Raw genomic sequence first — 20,919 nt, 5'->3', positions numbered from 1 at the left:
GAGACCACGTCAAACCCTCTCACCACAACACACACACCAAGCTCAACAATCGATAATAACCGATAACCGATTAACATTGTTAAATCGCCTGATTTTTGTGACAACCATAAGGATGGCCAAGCGCTCTCCTCACCGGGCCCTGCGCGTCGAAAAAGCGGCTGATGGCGTTCCTCAGCTTGTTGAAGAGCATGGGGTAGAGGGCGGGGCTCAGCTCCAGGCCCACCAGGTCTTTCACGTTGGTGCGGATCTGGATGCCCCTCTCGTGGCTGCACACCAGCAGGCTGAGCAGACGCTCCAGGAAGCGTCCCAGCGGGGTCTCTGTGTTGCTGCCCTCGCAGGAGCCCATGGAGATCATGGAGGCCTTCCTCTCGCTCTGGGGGCCCATAGGGGGGCTGTAGGTGGCCAAGCCAGGGGCGGAGCGCTGCTGGAGGCACACCCCGCCTAGGGCACACAGGAAGCCCGTCATGTTGATCCACTCCTGGACAAGGGGAAACACACACAGTCACATGTTAACGTGACGGAAAGAGACCAAGACATTGTGGCGGGGTCACATGGAGGCTGTGGGCAGGGCTGCTCACCTGGCCGTCCTCCAGCTTGGTTTTGGGGTGTTGGAGGATCAGTTTGGTTGCCTGCTCCCATTTAGCGTGCGTGTCCTCCCAAGCCTAGCACCAACGAAGAAGAAACACAGCAGTGATTTCTCGAGACATCCTTCCTGTCTGGGTGGAGACCCTGTCTGTCTGTCTGTCTGGGTGGAGACCCTGTCTGTCTGTCTGTCTGTCTGGGTGGAGACCCTGTCTGTCTGTCTGTCTGTCTGGGTGGAGACCCTGTCTGTCTGTCTGTCTGTCTGGGTGGAGACCCTGTCTGTCTGTCTGGGTGGAGACCCTGTCTCACCTCTGTGTTTCCTGCTGTGGGGTGTTCAATCCTCCTCAGCAACGCCATCACTCTCTTCTGGAGGGCTGAGCGGCCTGGGAACACACACACACACACACACACACATTAGCAGAGCTTGGCCAGTGAGAAGCCTCTGCACATGTGCTCAGCACAAATGCAGAGACTGCCCTCTAGTGGTGAAACCGAGTTCAAGCTCAAGTTGACCAGGACCACCCAGCTGGCCGGGCCTGCCCACCTGTGGACTTCATGTTGCTGACGGAGGCTAGCTCGATGAAGGTGTTGTAGTTAGGCAGGATGCTGTGCACCGGCATGTCGTCCAGGCTGCAGCGGATGTCAGCCTCCTCACAGAGGTGGCGGAAACAGGACATGGCCACCAGCACGGCCTCTGCGTCAGGGCTCCACAGGAACATGTAGAGGCTGACCTCCAGCTTGGTCTGGGCCTGCCTACAGATAGGGATCCCACTGCCCAGAGTGGCACGCTCCTGGAGAGGGGGGCGGGCGAGGCAGGGGTTGACTCACAGAGCCACGCTGCTGCACCTGGCTATGCTACATAGAGCACTGAACTCATTCTGAAAGGACTCAAATATGTCCATCTAGCTAGGATGCAACTGGTTCTAGAGGAACATTAACCAGGTAACAGCATACCTGGTTCTAGAGGAACATTAACCAGGTTTCCTAGTTCCAGTGGAACACAACGTACCTTGTTGCGGAGGAGGAACTTGTTCCTGCAGATGAGAATCTCTCTTAGCCACTTGAGGATCTCTGTGCTGTTGATCATCTGGTGGCCAATCAGCTTCTTGCAGAGGAAGAACAGCACCTGGGAGCTGGGGGACAAGGCAGCCAATCAGAAGTGACACCCTGAGACACATACTGCTGCTGTTGTTGTTTTTGTTGTTGTATTGGACTGATGGAGACTTGTCATACTGAGGTGAGTTATGGAACTGCCTCTGGCACCTGAGGTGAGTGATGGAACTGTCTCTGTGATGGTACCTGAGGTGAGTGATGGAACTGTCTCTGGTACCTGAGGTGAGTGATGGAACTGTCTCTGGTACCTGAGGTGAGTGATGGAACTGTCTCTGTGATGGTACCTGAGGTGAGTTATGGAACTGCCTCTGGCACCTGAGGTGAGTGATGGAACTGTCTCTGTGATGGTACCTGAGGTGAGTGATGGAACTGTCTCTGTGATGGTACCTGATGTCCCAGAAGGTTTCGATGGGTGCGTCTGGGTTCCACAGCTCGATATTCTCTGGCTGATGCAGGACCAGGAGAGCCTGTCAGATAAAGCCACAGTGATTAGTCTCAGGACACTTGCTGAATTGTAGCAGTAACTTCAGTACGTGTATACAGTTGTGTAGAGTGTGTATACAGTTGTGTACTGCGAGTGTGTGTGTGTGCACAGTTGTATAGTAGCGACTCCAGTTGTGTAGAGTGTGTGTGGTGCATGGGTGATGAGTGTAGGAGTCTCACCTCCATGGCTTCCTGGGAGATGTCCCCCATGCTGGCCAGAGGCACCAGCTGCACCAGCCCTGTGACCAGCTCCACCGTGCTGCTCTGGGCCTCCTGGCCCTGTTTGCCCGGGTTCTAACACACACACACACACACACACACACGTAAACAAACCCATGTCCAAACCCTTAGGCATGTCCAAACATGACTAAACAAACAAAGGCTGGATTACTAGGCGTTCAGCTCCAGCTGTATCAAGGCTCTAACCCTAAAACTGATTACTTATTACTAAGACCACTTATCAAACGTGTCCTATCCAAAGCTGTCCGAGCAGGCTTAAACATGATAATCCCTTAAAACCAAAGTTTGGCTTTCCCACTCTAATGACTCAGTGATACGGAGTAGCTGCTGGGAAGGTGAGGAGAGAGGTGGACTAACATGCAGCATGAGCTTGGGGTCAGCATGGATAAGTTTGACCAGGACCAGTAGAAGGTACTTGTGGCTTCTGTTGTCCAGATCGGTGGTCTTCTCTTTGAACTTCAGACTTGTCATCTTCTCCTTGAAGGTCAAACTCTGTGACACACACACACAAACACACAGAAAGAGAGAAGTTTATGAAGGAGCGTGAAATGGAACAGGACGAGAGAAGAGGAGAGGGAGAGGAGAGGAGGAGGAGCGACGGAAGACAGACAGCATCTCTCCACACTCCCCCACGCAGCAGAGATGAACACCAGAGACCCTCCAGATCACAGGGCCATGGTGAGAACCATCAGGACACACATGGGTCAGGGGTCACAGCAGGGCAACACCCCCATCAGGAGAGACACATGGGTCAGGGGTCACAGCAGGGCAACACCCCCATCAGGAGAGACACATGGGTCAGGGGTCACAGCAGGGCAACACCCCCATCAGGAGAGACACACCGTTTCATGAAGTAAGAAACAGCAGGAGAACAACAGACTGACTGGGCCTCACACCTGCACTGTTACAGCTCATACACACACACACAGATGTAAAGGAGGAAGATGACATCACAAGACAGATCTATCAACCAACAACTCCATGTTAGACTGCATCTTCCAGCTGTCTCTCCCAGCTAAATCCTCCACCTAATCTGGCAGATGATCGTCCACATATCCACCCTCCATCTGCCGGGAGTGGAACCAACCCACCAGGGCCTTCACAGCACTCTGGATAACCTCCAGACTAGGGCTGGCTGGGTCTGCAGCCAGGCTGACAGTGTGGAGCTGAGACACACTGAAGGAGGAGGCCCGGGCCATGTTCCAGCTAGCATGGCTAGCACGGCTAACACAGCTAGCATGGCTAACACAGCTAGCACGGCTAGCATGGCTAACACGGCTTGCATGGCAGACGAGCGAGCAGACGCAGCACAGCTAACACACCGAGGCCAAGGACGCACAAGATGATTTTATTTTAAATCCTAATTGAACAGTGGAAGACCACAAACATAAAGACAGACAGTTTAAACGGATTTTTTACATTACAATCCAAGTAAGTGATTTGCTTTTGCTTCTTTTATCAAACATGACTTTGTCAAAGGAGAAAAACAAATGGAGGAGGAGCGTCTTTTTAAACATGAGTATGTGTACTTTGACCATCTGGGCTAACCAGCTAACATACAGCTGACAGAGTGTGGGGGGGAGGGGGCAGACGTGAACCCAGGACAGAGGATGTGGAGGAGCAAGGGGGCTCTCACTTTACACTGTGGGGTCAGCCGCAGAGATCCAGAGGAAGGGAGGGTTTTAGGAGGAGGAGGGGCAGTTATACTTACAGCATCAGCAGCCCACTGCCATGCTAAACAGAGACTGGCTGGCAGCTGAGCACATGAGCAACAGCAGCCCAGATCAAAGGCCAATGACAGGGGGAAGAAAAGAGAGAGGAGGAGGAGTAGAGAGAAGGAGGAGGAGAGAGGAAGAGGAGACAAAGCACCACTGTGTCAGTGTAGTCAGAGGTCGCTAGGCCGTGCTGCACTTCCACCAGACACACACATACACACACACACACGCAAAGATATGAGAACAAGATGCCCCACACGCACCCAAACAAAACGACAAGCGAACCAATCAGATCCTAGCAATACAGTCCTCTTTACGAGCAATGTCACAGGTCTTCACAGACGTCCGACACTCTCCTCTCTGCATTCACCCTGATGTTACCAGAGAACCGGCAGACAGGGCTTCTCTCCTGCTGTGTGAGAGCAGTGTTCCTGTAGCATGAGGAGGGGTTGGAGGGGGGCCTGGCTTGGGTAGGGCAGGGGGCCTGTGTGGGGTTAACTCACCGGGGTCATGCGGAGCGGTGCGTGGGTGCTGCAGGTCTGCATGACGCGGGCCAGCGTCTCTGAGAACATGGAGCGCAGCTCTCCGGAGTAGCAGTACACAGCGTCGATCTTGGGCCACCAGTCCAGAGGAGACTGGAGGAGAAGAGCAGACTGTTACACCCTCCCTGCCTCACCACACCCTCCTCACTGCCTCGTCACACCCTCCTCACTGCCTCGTCACACTCTCCCCCTCCCTGAATCCCTCTGGAGGAAGAGTGGTGAGGGAGGAGAGGTGTGCCTGGAGGGGAGAAAGCAAGATGGCCGTCCTCTCCTCCCGTCTCCAGCACCGAGACACGGGAGAGCAAAAGCAGCCTGTGACTGGCTGAGAGACAGGAAGAGCTCTCTGACTCTGGCTGAGAGACAGGAAGAGCTCTCTGACTCTGGCTGAGAGACAGGAAGAGCTCTCTGACTCTGGCTGAGAGACAGGAAGAGCTCTCTGACTCTGGCTGAGAGACAGGAAGAGCTCTCTGACTCTGGCTGAGAGACAGGAAGAGCTCTCTGACTCTGGCTGAGAGACAGGAAGAGCTCTCTGACTCTGGCTGAGAGACAGGAAGAGCTCTCTGACTCTGGCTGAGAGACAGGAAGAGCTCTCTGACTCTGGCTGAGAGACAGGAAGAGCTCTCTGACTCTGGCTGAGAGACAGGAAGAGCTCTCTGACTCTGGCTGAGAGACAGGAAGAGCTCTCTGACTCTGGCTGAGAGACAGGAAGAGCTCTCTGACTCTGGCTGAGAGACAGGAAGAGCTCTCTGACTCTGGCTGAGAGACAGGAAGAGCTCTCTGACTCTGGCTGAGAGACAGGAAGAGCTCTCTGACTCTGGCTGAGAGACAGGAAGAGCTCTCTGACTCTGGCTGAGAGACAGGAAGAGCTCTCTGACTCTGGCTGAGAGACAGGAAAAGCTCTCTGACTCTGGCTGAGAGACAGGAAGAGCTCTCTGACTCTGGCTGAGAGACAGGAAGAGCTCTCTGACTCTGGCTGAGAGACAGGAAGAGCTCTCTGACTCTGGCTGAGAGACAGGAAGAGCTCTCTGACTCTGGCTGAGAGACAGGAAGAGCTCTCTGACTCTGGCTGAGAGACAGGAAGAGCTCTCTGACTCTGGCTGAGAGACAGGAAGAGCTCTCTGACTCTGGCTGAGAGACAGGAAGAGCTCTCTGACTCTGGCTGAGAGACAGGAAGAGCTCTCTGACTCTGGCTGAGAGACAGGAAGAGCTCTCTGACTCTGGCTGAGAGACAGGAAGAGCTCTCTGACTCTGGCTGAGAGACAGGAAGAGCTCTCTGACTCTGGCTGAGAGACAGGAAGAGCTCTCTGACTCTGGCTGAGAGACAGGAAGAGCTCTCTGACTCTGGCTGAGAGACAGGAAGAGCTCTCTGACTCTGGCTGAGAGACAGGAAGAGCTCTCTGACTCTGGCTGAGAGACAGGAAGAGCTCTCTGACTCTGGCTGAGAGACAGGAAGAGCTCTATGACTCTGGCTGAGAGACAGGAAAAGCTCTCTGACTCTGGCTGAGAGACAGGAAGAGCTCTCTGACTCTGGCTGAGAGACAGGAAGAGCTCTCTGACTCTGGCTGAGAGACAGGAAGAGCTCTCTGACTCTGGCTGAGAGACAGGAAGAGCTCTCTGACTCTGGCTGAGAGACAGGAAGAGCTCTCTGACTCTGGCTGAGAGACAGGAAGAGCTCTATGACTCTGGCTGAGAGACAGGAAGAGCTCTATGACTCTGGCTGAGAGACAGGAAGAGCTCTCTGACTCTGGCTGAGAGACAGGAAGAGCTCTCTGACTCTGGCTGAGAGACAGGAAGAGCTCTCTGACTCTGGCTGAGAGACAGGAAGAGCTCTCTGACTCTGGCTGAGAGACAGGAAGAGCTCTCTGACTCTGGCTGAGAGACAGGAAGAGCTCTCTGACTCTGGCAGAGAGACAGGAAGAGCACTGGGTGAAAGAGCGTTTACAGAGAGGGACCACACACACACACACACACACACACACACACGTCTGCAGCAAGTCCTCCCTCTGCAGGAATGGTACCCAGCTGGACAGTAGTCCATCCTAGCGCTGGGTTAGCAACATGCTATGGTGTGTGTGCAGACTCACGTTGGTGATGATTCTGTGCAGAGAGTTGACCAGGACAAAGTGAAACGTGGGAGGAGATGAAGATGCAAGGCAGACCTGGGGGAGGGAGGAAGAGAGACAGAAACTTACAAACACTTCAGAAATCGACCCCATTCCCTGCATTTTCCACCTCCTCTTGAACTGTAGATTCACGTGTAAAGATTCTGGCCCAGCTCTGATGGCTCTGTCTGCAGCACTGTAACCAGGCCAGTAGGAGTGCATGCAGGCCACAGACCTTAAAGTGCTGGTTGTTGTGGGGGTTTATCCGGAAGCAGGACACAAAGCAGTCGATCATGAGGTCCACGTCTGCGTTCTGGCTGCCCGCTCCTCGAGAGAAGGGCTTGGGAGGGTTGAAGAGCAGTGCCTGGAGGGACAGCACACACTGGCTAGGAGGGATCCCTGAAACACCCGCCTGGCTAGGAAGGCCTATCAGTGTGTGTGTGTGTGCGTGTGTGTGTGAGACCTACCTTGAGGTCCACCACGATGGACTGCACCAGCAGGAAGATGATGGAGTGGTCCTCCCAGTTGATGTACGTGGAGGCTTTGCAGAGCTTTACACAGGCCATGGCAGCACTCTCTGTGAGCTGCCTGCTGCTGCCCTGGCCCGCTAGTGCCTTCCGCAGGCTGTCCAGGAACAGCTTCTGAAGGACACACACACACACCACGTCACACACACACACCACGTCACACAGGGGGATCTAGAACAGCCTGTGTGGAACACACAGAGTCCTGTAAGGATGGGAACAGTTGTCTTTCCTACGTGTGTGAGAGAGAGTGTGTGTGTGACCTTGTTGACTTTGGAGTCGTCCAAGGGCTCCCTGGAGAGGTCCTGGGTGATGTCAGGACAGAGGATGAGCAAGATGATCTGCAGGGGCCACACAGCAGCCTTCCTCTTAGCGCTCTCTGCAAAGCTGTCCACCAGGTCAAACAACTTCTCTGCACACTCTGGAGCACACACACACACACACACACAGTATCAGCCTCCAGAACACAGACTCTGGGAGTCAACAGCCCAGAAGTCAGCTGGTGACAGGTGACACAAGTGACAGGTGACACAGTGGCCCGAGGTGTGCTGTACTCAACTCACCAGCCATGTCAGTCTGCGGCCGCTGGTACAGCATGGTGAACTCGTCAGGATAGTTCTCCACCCAGTTCCAGAAGGCCTGGAGGACCCACACACCTGTCATCCTCTATACCCCCACACACCTGTCATCACCTATACCCTCACACACCTGTCATCACCTATACCCTCACACACCTGTCATCCTCTATACCCCCACACACCTGTCATCACCTATACCCTCACACACCTGTCATCACCTATACCCTCACACACCTGTCATCACCTATACCCTCACACACCTGTCATCCTCTATACCCCCACACACCTGTCATCACCTATACCCTCACACACCTGTCATCCTCTATACCCCCACACACCTGTCATCCTCTATACCCCCACACACCTGTCATCCTCTATACCCCCACACACCTGTCATCCTCTATACCCCCACACACCTGTCATCCTCTAAACCCTCACCCACGTGCAGCCCGGTGCAGCTGGGTGGGACTGTTAGAGGAACAGGAGCTCTGCAGAGACTCACCTTCTCCAGACTGTTGATAACACTCAGCTGGGCTGGTTTCTTCAAGGATTTGAATTTAAACACGGTTTCTGCAGCAGGAGAGGAAACACTGAGGATCACATCTAAGAGGCACCAAACCGGCCAAACAAAACCTCAGTATTTCTGATCTACGGACAAATCTAACTAGGGAGAACCTTTTGAGATGTTTCCACGGTACCTTGGAGGAGTTTTTTAAGCTTGGCACAGTCCACGTTGATGTACTGGATCAGCTCGATGTCGTGGACGTCCACCGTGTCTTCAGAACACACCGTTAACTCCTGTAACCTGGAGCACACACCAGAGTCATCCGCACAGACCAGAGTCATCCACACAAACCACCATCATCCACACAGATCAGAGTCATCCACACAGACCAGAGTCATCCACACAGACCAGAGTCATCCGCACAGACCAGAGTCATCCGCACAGACCAGAGTCATCCACACAGACCACCATCATCCACACAGACCAGAGTCATCCACACAGACCACCATCATCCACACAGACCAGAGTCATCCGCACAGACCACCATCATCCACACAGACCAGAGTCATCCACACAGACCACCATCATCCACACAGACCAGAGTCATCCGCACAGACCACCATCATCCACACAGACCAGAGTCATCCGCACAGACCAGAGTCATCCACACAGACCACCATCATCCACACAGACCAGAGTCATCCACACAGACCACCATCATCCACACAGACCAGAGTCATCCGCACAGACCACCATCATCCACACAGACCAGAGTCATCCACACAGACCACCATCATCCACACAGACCAGAGTCATCCGCACAGACCACCATCATCCACACAGACCAGAGTCATCCGCACAGACCAGAGTCATCCACACAGACCAGAGTCATCCACACACTCATCCACACAGACCACCATCATCCACACAGACCAGAGTCATCCACACACTCATCCACACAGACCAGAGTCATCCACACAGACCAGAGTCATCCACACAGACCAGAGTCATCCACACAGACCAGAGTCATCCGCACAGACCAGAGTCATCCACACAGACCAGAGTCATCCACACAGACCAGAGTCATCCACACAGACCAGAGTCATCCGCACAGACCAGAGTCATCCATACAGACCACACTCATCCACACAGACCAGAGTCATCCACACAGACCACCATCATCCACACAGACCAGCATCATCCACACAGACTAGACTAGACTGAAACTGAATAACTTGGTTGACTGAGCAAAGCTTTCAGAGTAAACGCTGAGGTCAGCTGATCCTGGCCTCATGTTTTAGTAACAGGTTAAGACTTCTGTTTCTCAATCCTCATGTTTTAGTAACAGGTTAAGACTTCTGTGTCTCAATCCTCATGTTTTAGTAACAGGTTAAGACTTCTGTGTCTCAATCCTCATGTTTTAGTAACAGGTTAAGACTTCTGTGTCTCAATCCTCATGTTTTAGTAACAGGTTAAGACTTCTGTGTCTCAATCCTCATGTTTTAGTAACAGGTTAAGACTTCTGTGTCTCAATCCTCATGTTTTAGTAACAGGTTAAGACTTCTGTGTCTCAATCCTCATGTTTTAGTAACAGGTTAAGACTTCTGTGTCTCAATCCTCATGTTTTAGTAACAGGTTAAGACTTCTGTGTCTCAATCCTCATGTTTTAGTAACAGGTTAAGACTTCTGTGTCTCAATCCCTGGTCAGTCAGCCATGTTGTAGAGGCTCCACAGAGAGAACACATTCTGCCTCAAAGCCAAATAGGACAGGGGGGAGGTGCTTTGTGACCAAATGATTCCTAAACCTCCATGGTTAGTGGTTACCTGGTGGAGATGCGGCTGAACACAGCGTTGAAGTTGTTGCAGCTGAGAGAGAAGAGCACCCCTGAGGCAGAGCTCCGCAGCTCAGCCGCGTGCTGGTGGCCCTCGCGGTACGTGTGGATGAAGTGGCAGATCTCTGGTAACAGCTGCTTCACCAGCATGGTCTCATCTAGACGCATACAGTCTTTAGGTTGCTGAGGGAGGAGGAGAGGAAGTTAGGAGGAGAGGAGGAGAAACCGGACGGTCGACAGAGCAAGCTATTGAGCTTCTGGTCGCAGCAAATAAAAGATTCTGGAAATGGGCAAGAAATCCCATTGGAGACCGTGAAGGCAAAGTCAAGATGAGGAAACACCTGGAAAAGCAATCTGGGGGAGTGAGCAGTGAGAGAACACATCTGCACGGAGGAGGAGGAGAGGAGCCAGGGGACTCTCCGGACAGCCTCCACAGGCAGGCAGAGGCCTGGTCAGATAGACGGGTGGAGGGAGAGAGAGACAGGAGGAGGAGGGAGACAGGGATTGAGGGGGCAGGAGACAGGGATTGAGGGGGCAGGAGACAGGGATTGAGGGGGCAGGAGACAGATCTTACCCCAGCAAGGCATTTCTCCAGCGTGTCCAGGATGATGAGCTGAGAGAGATAAAGGTTCTTCTCCGACGCCTCTCCAAATATCCTCTGAGGAAGAGAGGACGAACCAGGTAAGACAGCTTCCCTGCTGGACTTGGCACTGTGCAAAGCTGCCAACATCCCCAGTAAGTCCACACAGAGGCCCTCACGCACACAGAGGCCCTCACGCACACAGAGGCCCTCACGCACACAGAGGCCCTCACACACACAGAGGCCCTCACGCACACAGAGGCCCTCACGCACACAGAGGCCCTCACGCACACACTCACTCACCATGTTGTTCACGGTCTTCAGGATGTTAGTGAGGCCGCTGATGACCAAGGAGAACTTGTACTTGGAGATGTGGATGAGACATTCCCTGTTGTGTTCTGTGCTGACCTTGGTGTGTGTGTTCTGCTGGCCCACCTTCACAGGAAGCTGGGGGCACACACTCAAACCGTCAGCCTTAGTTATGTGCAGACAGCCCTGACTGGCAGGGGTCCACTGAAGCACTAATTCATGTTAGAAGCTGCGTAAACAGAATGTAAAAGGCAATCAACTTGTTGATGTGAGGATGTGAATAACCACTACCACTCCAAACTTCAGTAACAGTCATTGTTCCATTGCGTTCATCAGACTAACAGTAATGAGAGCAGCCAGGAGCGGAGAGTGTTCCCGGCTGGTATCCAGACTACAGACAGGACTGAGGGGAGTGGCTTCATCTCCTCCCACACAGGAAGTCCAAATGGAGGGCTGTAGGCAGGCTTTGTCCGCCCTCCTGAGGGCAGCATCAGACCAGATGACAGAACATCAGCTGCTCTGTGGCCCCAGGCTGACCCCACCTCTCAACCACAGCAGCCAATCACAGGAGCTCCACACGGCATGGGGGGAGGGGGGCATGACCCCTGACCTCTACCACAGGTCACCAGAGGAGCTGACCCCTGACCTCTACCACAGGTCACCATAGGAGCTGACCCCTGACCTCTACCACAGGTCACAAGAGGAGCTGACCCCTGACCTCTACCACAGGTCACCAGAGGAGCTGCTCCTGTCTAGGAGCGGACGGATCAGAAAATCCTGAGACCTGAGCACACACACACACACACACAGGAACACACCAGTACACACTCAGGCACAGGAACACACACTCAGCAACACAGGCATACAGAGTGGGGTTTGTTGACATCCATATTCAGACCAGGCCAAGACACACAGACCCACTGTGTTCCAGTGGCACAGACTGAAATTCCTCTAAGGTCATGGACAAACCTTTCCCCTCATGAGTGCTGTGGCCCAAGCAGAGAGGGCGTGGCCCAAGCAGAGAGGGCGTGGCCCATGCAGAGAGGGCGTGGCCCAAGCAGAGAGGGCGTGGCCCAAGCAGAGAGGGTGTGGCCCAAGCAGAGAGGGCGTGGCCCAAGCAGAGAGGGCGTGGCCCAAGCAGAGAGGGCGTGGCCCAAGCAGAGAGGGCATGGCCCAAGCAGAGAGGGCAGACAGGAAGAAGACGTTTCCCTCTACGGAATTCCAGAAGACTCGCTCATGGCTCTTAAGAACAGGAATACTGGGACAGAAGCAACATGTTTAACCCACAGCTGGGAGGCCACATGTGCGTTCAGGGCCCTTAATGGGTGGCATGGCAGATTCCCTCTAAGAGAACTGTGTCTCTTCACTTGGCAGAGCATCTCCTTCCAGGTCAGAGGCCATAAGCAGCGTTAGAAACATCCAGATCTTAATGGTTAGAAAGACCTCAGCAGCAGAAATATGCAGGGTCAGTCCAGCATCTGAGTGATCTGACTGGGCTGCTATCACCGAGAACAGACCGCTCCCTAAACTCACTACCCTGAGATAAACACAAACATACAGAATATATGGAATATTAACACAATGATAATATATTAAAAGGTAACATGTCACCTTTAAAAGCATCATGTTCCAATATTCAACATGCTATGGCTCATTACTAACGTCAGCAGACGAGACTGGACAAACGCAGTGGCAGACATCAGAATAATCCCATCCTCCTGATAATCTGCTCTAATCTGCCTCAACGAGCCGCCAGGAGGACTTTCTCTGTTTTGAGTCTTGAAGTGCCATTTCCAGAAAACTGATTCTGACAAGGCTGAAAGCACCAAAAAACACAATCCTATTTGGTGATAAGACTCCTGTGTGTGCTTAGCGGTAACATTTTTAAAAAGTAGTTTAAGAATAATCTCCATAATTACAGTACAATCAGCCCTGGCCAGCCCCACCCGGCTGTCAGCAGTGGGGCAGAAGACTAAAACTTAATACTGCACTTGACCACTCTGGTCTAGCCTGGAGCCTCCTGTTATTAACAGAAGCTGCCTAGCTCAGCGTAGATACACACAGCCTAGATACACACAGCATAGATACACACAGCATAGATACACACAGCATAGATACACACAGCGTAGATACACACAGCGTAGATACACACAGCGTAGATACGCACAGCGTAGATACGCACAGCATAGATACACACAGCGTAGATACACACAGTATAGATACACACAGCGTAGATACACACAGCATAGATACACACAGTATAGATACACACAGTATAGATACACACAGCGTAGATACACACAGTATAGATACACACAGCGTAGATACACACAGCATAGATACACACAGTATAGATACACACAGCGTAGATACACAGCGTAGATACACACAGCATAGACAGGCTTGTGTGTTTGAGGGACTGCTGTTTCTATATTCCCAACATTCCAACATGAAGCCTGAATTGTTGAGGAAATCATGCCGGGATGCAAATGACAACGATAGCCTATTATTACTGCTAGCATTTTGACAAAGCTGACTTTGTTTCATGAAAATGAAGAGAGTGGAGTTTTTCTAACCTATATTGGTGGCAACCTTTCCCTGAGAAACCATAATAAAGAATAACTAAACACTCAAAACAAGAGGGTTGAACATGACTAGCATAACCTGGCAGCATAACCTTAGACATATTCTCAAACATACAGCTTCTATTCACACGCTGGCATGCAGTACATGCATGGCATTGGTCAATAAATGACTCAATGGACCTTCAATTGGACAACGTTTTAAATGTCCTGGTATTACTGTGGACATTATGCAAGTCAGGTGTGTCAATACCCGACCACACAGCTACACTTGCCACATACGTATCTCATATCACTATAGATTTAACTGAAGATGGAAGTGCTGTTGTCATTTGTAATCTTCAGCCTAATAGCCAATACTGTTCCGATACCTCGTCAGATGAGAATAGAAGGTTTACATATATAACAGGCCCAGCTAGCTACAATGTGTCCACATTGACACCAGTCACACAGCGTGTCGATAAATCAATGCTGAAACTATATTTCTCATCAGTGTTCCTTCACGGAGAAGAATATCTACTTCCAATACAGCGACTAGTTAGACAGGTAACTGGCTGTCAGTCCCATACATTAGCTAGCTAGCTAGCTACCTAGCTGGCTAAAGCATCAACAAACTGGGTTTGTATCATTCTGCTTGCTTAGCATAGCATTGTGCTTAATAGCAGGCTAGTTCCTCCTGCCAGTGAGGCGTGCTTAGTGAACTCCTTTATTTGTATATCAAGGGATCATCCTCGTCGTATTGTAAAGTGGGGTTTTAAATCAGATTTCACAGCCTTTCAGCTACATTGTTCGTGCTGCCTCCCCCCCCCCCCCTCTCTCTCTCTCTCTCCCTCCCTCCCCTCACTCTCTCGCTGTCATCTGCTCCCCAGTCCACAGTGTGATGCTGATGCGGGTCTGCAAGAGTAGCTAGCTAGCTGTGTGCAGGGAGCAGACGAGCTATAATTCATGGATGGTCACAAAACCACAAGTCATGACAGGACACCTTTCACCAAATAATCAGGTCGCAAAACCGCTCGCTAAGTAAACGTTCACGTAAAAGAGGAGGGTTAAATTTGTGATGCGATATGATATTCTTCATACCTGCTCGTCGAATCTGGTAATAACGGCCTGAACCCATTCCATGGGCTTCTGAGCCGCCATGGCCGGCCGGGTTGGAGCCGCAACGGGCCACTGAAAACCTCCGTATAAATAATGGTTCCTCTGCAATTTGCAACCCGTTAACCTTCAAATACCGCTGTTCACGGGGATGGCTTATTTTTTTCTTTCTTTTATCAAACACACCATGTCGCCATGACACTGCCGGAAGTTTGAATCCTCCTCAATGAAGCAGGCTCTGATGCCTGTGTGAGGGGCCGCCACTGCGCCTGCGCCCCTCAGACCTGTGCATGGACTAGTATAGACGGATTGGGCCTCTACTGTTTTCATCAATGACAGGCTTTAGATAACAAACGGGTGATGTCACGGTTAGCTATGAATTGAATATTACATTCCGGTCTCAAACTAACCACAATCACAGTGGTTAGAGAATGCTTCAATACTCCTGCCACCGTTAATGCAAAATATTGGTATTCGATTATGTAACTTCTCGTGTAAATTTGTCTGATTGTGTTTGTCCTTCTATTCTAACTGTGCCCAATCTTGTTTGTAATCTCATTTAAATAGCACAATTGGGGACATGACCGTCTGTATTGTAAGTTTTGAATAAACTAATTTGACCGGCGCCTGCTCATTTGACCTCAGATGTGAATGTGAAAACACTGGAACGCAGGGTCGATCTCGGTCTCCGGTAAACGGAGATGAATAAACACAGAAAACATAACATACAAACAACATATTGGCCTAAATATGTCCTTCCTTCCTTGGAGAAATTATGACGTTATGCCCATTTAAAATATACACGTTGAATAGACCATGCAGATCTTAACTGGAAAGCATTTAAAACAAATTTTTTCTATAGTTCATCTGCAAGCATAACGCTTTTCTGGCTGCACTTGTACTGTTACGCCCCCTATAGGTGGCATTGTACACGTGCGCTTGCTGGGAAGAGGGAAATTGGTGTTTCGTTTCTATTATACTACACAACGGTCCCTTAGGAGCTAAATAATTGATTCATTTATAAAAATAAATGTGAAAACGGCACTGGCTGAGCACAGTGTATGAGCACCAGTGAAGCAAAACAAAAAATCCAAGGTTGTATCAAGTACAGAACAATACACAATTGAAACCCATTGGTCAACGTAAAACATTACATGTTTTTATGGATAATAAGAATGTTCACAAATACAGGCATGTGTGGAGACTCTGGGTTACCGTGATATCAACTCAGGTCAAAAACAACACGTTTCTCAAGCAAGTATCAAGCATTTCCTGACTGATCTAACACAATTATTGTGAAACACATTTTTTTTGTAGTTAATAATTCTCCATGCATGGTTCTGTTGTGACTCTTGTGGTCTTCAGACCATGACAGAGGTCAGGCTCAGGTCTCCAGACACCTCCAGGATGTCCACATCCTGCAGGATGGAGTAGCGGTGGTTGTAGTTGCATGTGTGGACGCTGTTCACAAACACCTTGTAGCACTGGGCGTCACAAGAGATGGTCACCTGAAACAAAGATCGTGAGGAGGGGCGGTGGGCTCTCTGAAGGCCCCATGGAGGCCTGAGGTCAATTACACACTGGATTGTTTTAGTTTTTTGTATATAAAAAGAGTGTTATATCTATATTGCTTTCTATAATCAGACAGGTAAAGTGGAGATTGTACCGTGAAGGGGTGTCCCCTGTGGAAAGGCATGACCCCTGACTTTTCCTATTGATCCCACTGCTCCTGCAGGAGACTGTTGAGCACCACTGCGTTCTCAGAGAAGCGGGCGTTAAAGTGAAGAGCTATCCCAGAGTTGAAGCGCAGGTTTAGGCTCCACCTAAGATGACACATCATGTATCAAGGTTGTTATAGTGAACAATGTCCACCCACAGGTGATCCACATGCTGTTTGCATTATATGCAAACATGAGAGAGCTATTCCTGCATTATAATGTACATGGCAAAGGATTTCATGCATCGAATGAGGAAGCACCTCCCACATGTTAGCATTGTGGTTAACCAAGCCTTGCACTGTGAGGGTTTTTCCAGGGTGAAGTCCACCTGGCATTATGCTTTTATACGGCACGGCCTAAGGACAAATATTTGAAGAGCAACATCATCCAGATATCTGATGCAGGGTTACACAATTTCCTCTTATGGAGAGAGGTATGTTGCCATCTCCCCATGTGCATGATAAAGTACTTACATAGGAGGGCTGAGGGCTGTATGCAGGAGGAGCCTGGAACATGCCATTAGAATAAAAATGAAGTAAAAATGACTCAAATGCATAATGAGGGATTCTTATTCCACTCATCTATTCGCTTTCACATATCCTCGTATAAGGAGTCAAATACTACCTACTGGAGAGATTCCCATGGCTCCAAAGACCGGCGGATAAACCTGAAAAACATAATCTGCGATCAAACTAAATAGAATAACATTAATCATTAAACTCTCAAGATGACAGTAACCCACTCATGAAGAACAGGTTCACATGTACCTGTGCTACTTTACGCCACTGATGAGATTTTTGCCTGTTTTGTTGAGATCTCGAATGATTTTGGCGCCTTTCACCCTGTGAAACAAACATGATTCCCATAATGTCTCACTGCAAATATTGGAGATATCTTGCGTTTGTGAGCTTCCATCTGGATCTTAATTCCACTCACTTGAGGGCTCTGGAAGGAGATGGAATGGACCTCCAGTCCTCCATCCACAGAGATGGTGTTCACTCTGGATGCAGAAAGACGGTGTAGATATTCCAGGAAGTGGGCCCCATTCACAACCACCTTGACGTTTCAGTGTTACAGTAAATCAGTAGCCCAGACACACAGCACAGCCTGTGCACACAGACTAGCTACACACTAAGAGATTTTTGGGAGACGGCAACAAACCGAGTACGAGTCACGCGTGACCAGGAACGTCAAGGTAAATTCTGCTCCTCGGGCAAACGGCATCGCTCCCTTCTGCTCCTCCGGGCCCCACTGGGAGTTGTGGAAAGTGTTGCATACCACAACGGCTGCGTAGCCTTCATACCGGGCAACAAAGTGGAGCGCTATGTCCACATGTCCACCAGAGCCACAAAGCAGATTCACATGAAAGCTAAACGTCGGAAATAAGATCAAAAGTCAAGTAAACTCAAATGAAAGCATCATCAAAACAGTTTCCAAACAATCATTGTGCATATGTGCACATACGTGTGTGTGCCAGTTATCGCTTCGCTGCTCTTGGTGTGTGAACCTCAAACCTGACCTATTGAGTGCTGAAAGGTAGAATATGATGTATAGTTGCCTGTACTGGCCAGCAGTGGATGTACTGTGCACGTCCTGAGCAGGCCTTCCTTGTGGCTGCAGGCACGACTCTCCCTGTCACGGTCACGCTCTTCCCCTCAGACAGGCCACCTTGTATGTGGCCTTTGAATGGCAAAGCCTAGGAACCAAATAAAGTGGTTACACAGGTTTTGTAACTGCCACAGAGAGATGTTTCAGTGAGGTGTTAAGTCTTTTCGGTTTTGTCAGAAATTAATGACTGGTTGAGTTCATACAGCCATTAAACTAAAAAAATGTAAGGGTAACTGATGAAAAATTGTAAAACTGCAGATTTTATTATAGCCTATAGGCTGTGACAACAATAGTAAAAGTAGAGTTGTTGATTTTTACCGGTTTGAAGAAGGATTGTTGATGAGACATACTCTCTTCAGTTAACTCCTTGCATACAAATGTTGTCTGCTTGAAAGGATCCTCTTTATGGTCAGAACTTCAGTTAGCCCTGTAAATGTATTGTTTCTGTGGCACCAGGCGTAAGGCAGTGTGATCTGTGTAATAAAACAGCATCTGAAACGCCCTAATCTGTTGCACCTGTGTTATCTAACTCAGTTCTGATAAGAACAGGATCACAACATGTGATGGTTGTTTCAGAACAGGAACGAGTGATCCAGTCTGTCATCATTCTCACCTTGTTTGCTCAGAGATGACCAGCTGTTGGAGACGTTGACTTGGTTATGAAGAATGTGCTGGCAATAAGTAGCTACTTTTACAAAAAACGCACACACCTTAACAGTCTTGCCCACCGTGCGTTCGTTCCTAGGAAAGATGCGCGAACACACGGAACAGTCTCGGCTACCGTACGTTCGTTGCGGAGAAGTTAAGTTTGAAGAAAGCTCGTCAAACATTTTTTAAATGTACTCCAGAGAGGCGAGAACATTTGGTAATAAAGCCCATTTTTTCACTCATTCCAAGCTTTGGATAAAACTCGAGGACCCTGTCTAAAATAATAAACTCATTGCAAGTCAAGGATTAGGCGGCACATAACAGGTGTAGGAAAACCCGGAGGGCAGACACCAACACATGAGAAAAACTGGTGATGAAAATGAAGAGGAGACAAATAAAAAGAAAGGACTGTTCAATGAAAATTGTGGCTGATGAAATTCCTGATTGGCTAGTAACTAGCCACAGTGGCTGGTGAGCAAAAATGTTCATGTCAAGCCCTGCACCCATCTAATTGTTAATTAATAACACGATCTTGAACACACAAACCCCAGAGTACTGCATTTGTTATGGCTAGTAACTGGAGGTACTTGACTATCTAAGAAACAATCAGCACACCTACAAAATCACATGACAAGCTTCGTTTTATTGTTTTTCATGGATGAAAACAGAAACTGTGTTTACAGAATAGTAGTCACATGCAATACAAAAATATGAATTTATACATGACATAAAAAACATTGACTCATTCTAAAAAAAAATGTACAGTTTTTATACAGCGTTTTTGTACATTAAAAAATATAAAGCTATACACATCTGTAGGGGAGAGCAGTACCTATTTAAATGTGTCATGATGTATAGTACTTATAAAATGTTTGTACAAGTATTCAAACAATCATTTTACTTTTCTGTACATTAAATAATGTATATACATGCATACTGTATTTTACATAGATATCAATACAACACAGCAGTCTCCATCTATCTCAACCTTCCAAGTTTCAATTCACTATACTCACCCTCCCACCCTCTTCCCCAGATACCCCCCCGCTACACCCCCCCCCCCCCACACACACACACACACACACACACTTATATACAAACACACAAACAAAGGCTAGCCATCTACAACAGTACTAACACAAGTGCGCACAAGATGTAATGTTTGCAGAATAAATTATAGGACACTTTTGTGTGAGTTTCCTGATCTATTTTCTAGAACTGTGAATCAATTTACTGAACTAGATGAAATGTGAAACATTTGTTAACACCCACAACCAAGAAGGACTTCCTGCTTGGTGACTGAACAAGTCAAGTGACCTTCAGTAATAAATAACCTTTAATTATTCCATTGACAGTGGACAGAAAACTGACAGCAAGGGGTATCACACTGTCAACTGGTATACTGAAGTCCTTCATCTCTATATATGCACTGAACCGTTTAAAATAAGTTATGCTATCATCTGAGCAGGAAACAAGAGGGGAACAGACCATCCAATCACACTCTCGACACATTTCATTTCCGTCATCCAAAACACGAACACTCAAAATGGGAATCGGAAAACCAAAAAGGTGACCGTTCCGGTTTGACATAATGCTCTGTACTATGTCCACACAGACGCTAGTGGTCTGCACGGTGACCGAGTCTCGCGCATGCCACCACACAAGTGCAGAGAGAGAAGGAAGAGGAGACAGGTGGCTAGACTCCCGGAGGATGAGGAGGAGAGAGCGTGAGTGCAGGGGTCCTTTAAAGCCCCATTGCATGTGGGCGATGCCGCCTCTGTCCAGACGAAAAGGAGAGCACAGCGGGCCAAGGACAGGGCCCACAGCCAGCGGCCACGCTACTTCAGACCCAGCAGACATCGAAAGCCAGTCATACAAAAGCCTCAGGTTCAAAATGCAGAGTAGCTAGAACACAGGTGAAGGCAAGAGTCTCAGATTGAGTGTCCATGTAGCGTTTTTTTCTAAGCCCCAGCGTCTGTTTTCAGTAGTTCTCAGTGAGGAGAGATGCGCTGTACCCAGTGTCCTTTTTCCTTATTTTTTTGTGCGTCCGCTAGTTGAAAATCTGTAAACTTATCAGAAAGGCGCTGGTGTTGTCACTGTCGCTCCTTTTCAGATAGCTAGGCACTCAACAGTCAGAGAGATGAAAACATCCACTAATGACAG

The 20,919-nt window shown here is 49.4% G+C and overlaps 2 protein-coding genes across 2 annotated transcripts in view; both read right to left on the bottom strand.

Moving 5' to 3' along the window:
- LOC146287616 (neurofibromin-like) overlaps nt 1-15,017 on the bottom strand; it is a 48,209-nt gene extending 33,192 nt beyond the window's left edge. The window contains 20 exon segments of the mRNA XM_084697802.1: nt 134-478; nt 579-662; nt 892-965; nt 1,127-1,373; nt 1,592-1,715; nt 2,083-2,162; nt 2,359-2,472; nt 2,776-2,910; nt 4,637-4,768; nt 6,760-6,834; nt 7,013-7,141; nt 7,245-7,418; nt 7,565-7,722; nt 7,865-7,940; nt 8,382-8,449; nt 8,578-8,684; nt 10,209-10,399; nt 10,791-10,874; nt 11,100-11,243; nt 14,768-15,017. Coding sequence (XP_084553928.1) covers nt 134-478; nt 579-662; nt 892-965; nt 1,127-1,373; nt 1,592-1,715; nt 2,083-2,162; nt 2,359-2,472; nt 2,776-2,910; nt 4,637-4,768; nt 6,760-6,834; nt 7,013-7,141; nt 7,245-7,418; nt 7,565-7,722; nt 7,865-7,940; nt 8,382-8,449; nt 8,578-8,684; nt 10,209-10,399; nt 10,791-10,874; nt 11,100-11,243; nt 14,768-14,827 — 2,601 coding nt within the window. The 5' untranslated portion in view covers nt 14,828-15,017.
- Nucleotides 15,018-15,919: 902 nt separating this feature from the next.
- On the bottom strand, nt 15,920-20,273 carry LOC146287615 (galectin-9-like). Its single transcript, XM_084698679.1, is given in 9 exon segments — nt 15,920-16,290; nt 16,449-16,605; nt 16,768-16,856; nt 16,974-17,006; nt 17,129-17,167; nt 17,268-17,342; nt 17,437-17,556; nt 17,662-17,869; nt 20,245-20,273. Coding segments are annotated over 9 exon segments (897 nt in total). The 3' UTR covers nt 15,920-16,143.
- Between the last annotated feature and the right edge of the window lie 646 nt (nt 20,274-20,919).

Source organism: Hypomesus nipponensis, chromosome 5 (assembly GCF_054491055.1).
Source record: "Hypomesus nipponensis isolate SF chromosome 5, ASM5449105v1, whole genome shotgun sequence".
Classification (NCBI taxonomy): Eukaryota; Metazoa; Chordata; class Actinopteri; order Osmeriformes; family Osmeridae; genus Hypomesus; species Hypomesus nipponensis.
Note: the sequence above shows the minus strand (reverse complement) of the source record. Positions and strands in the feature narration are given on the sequence as shown.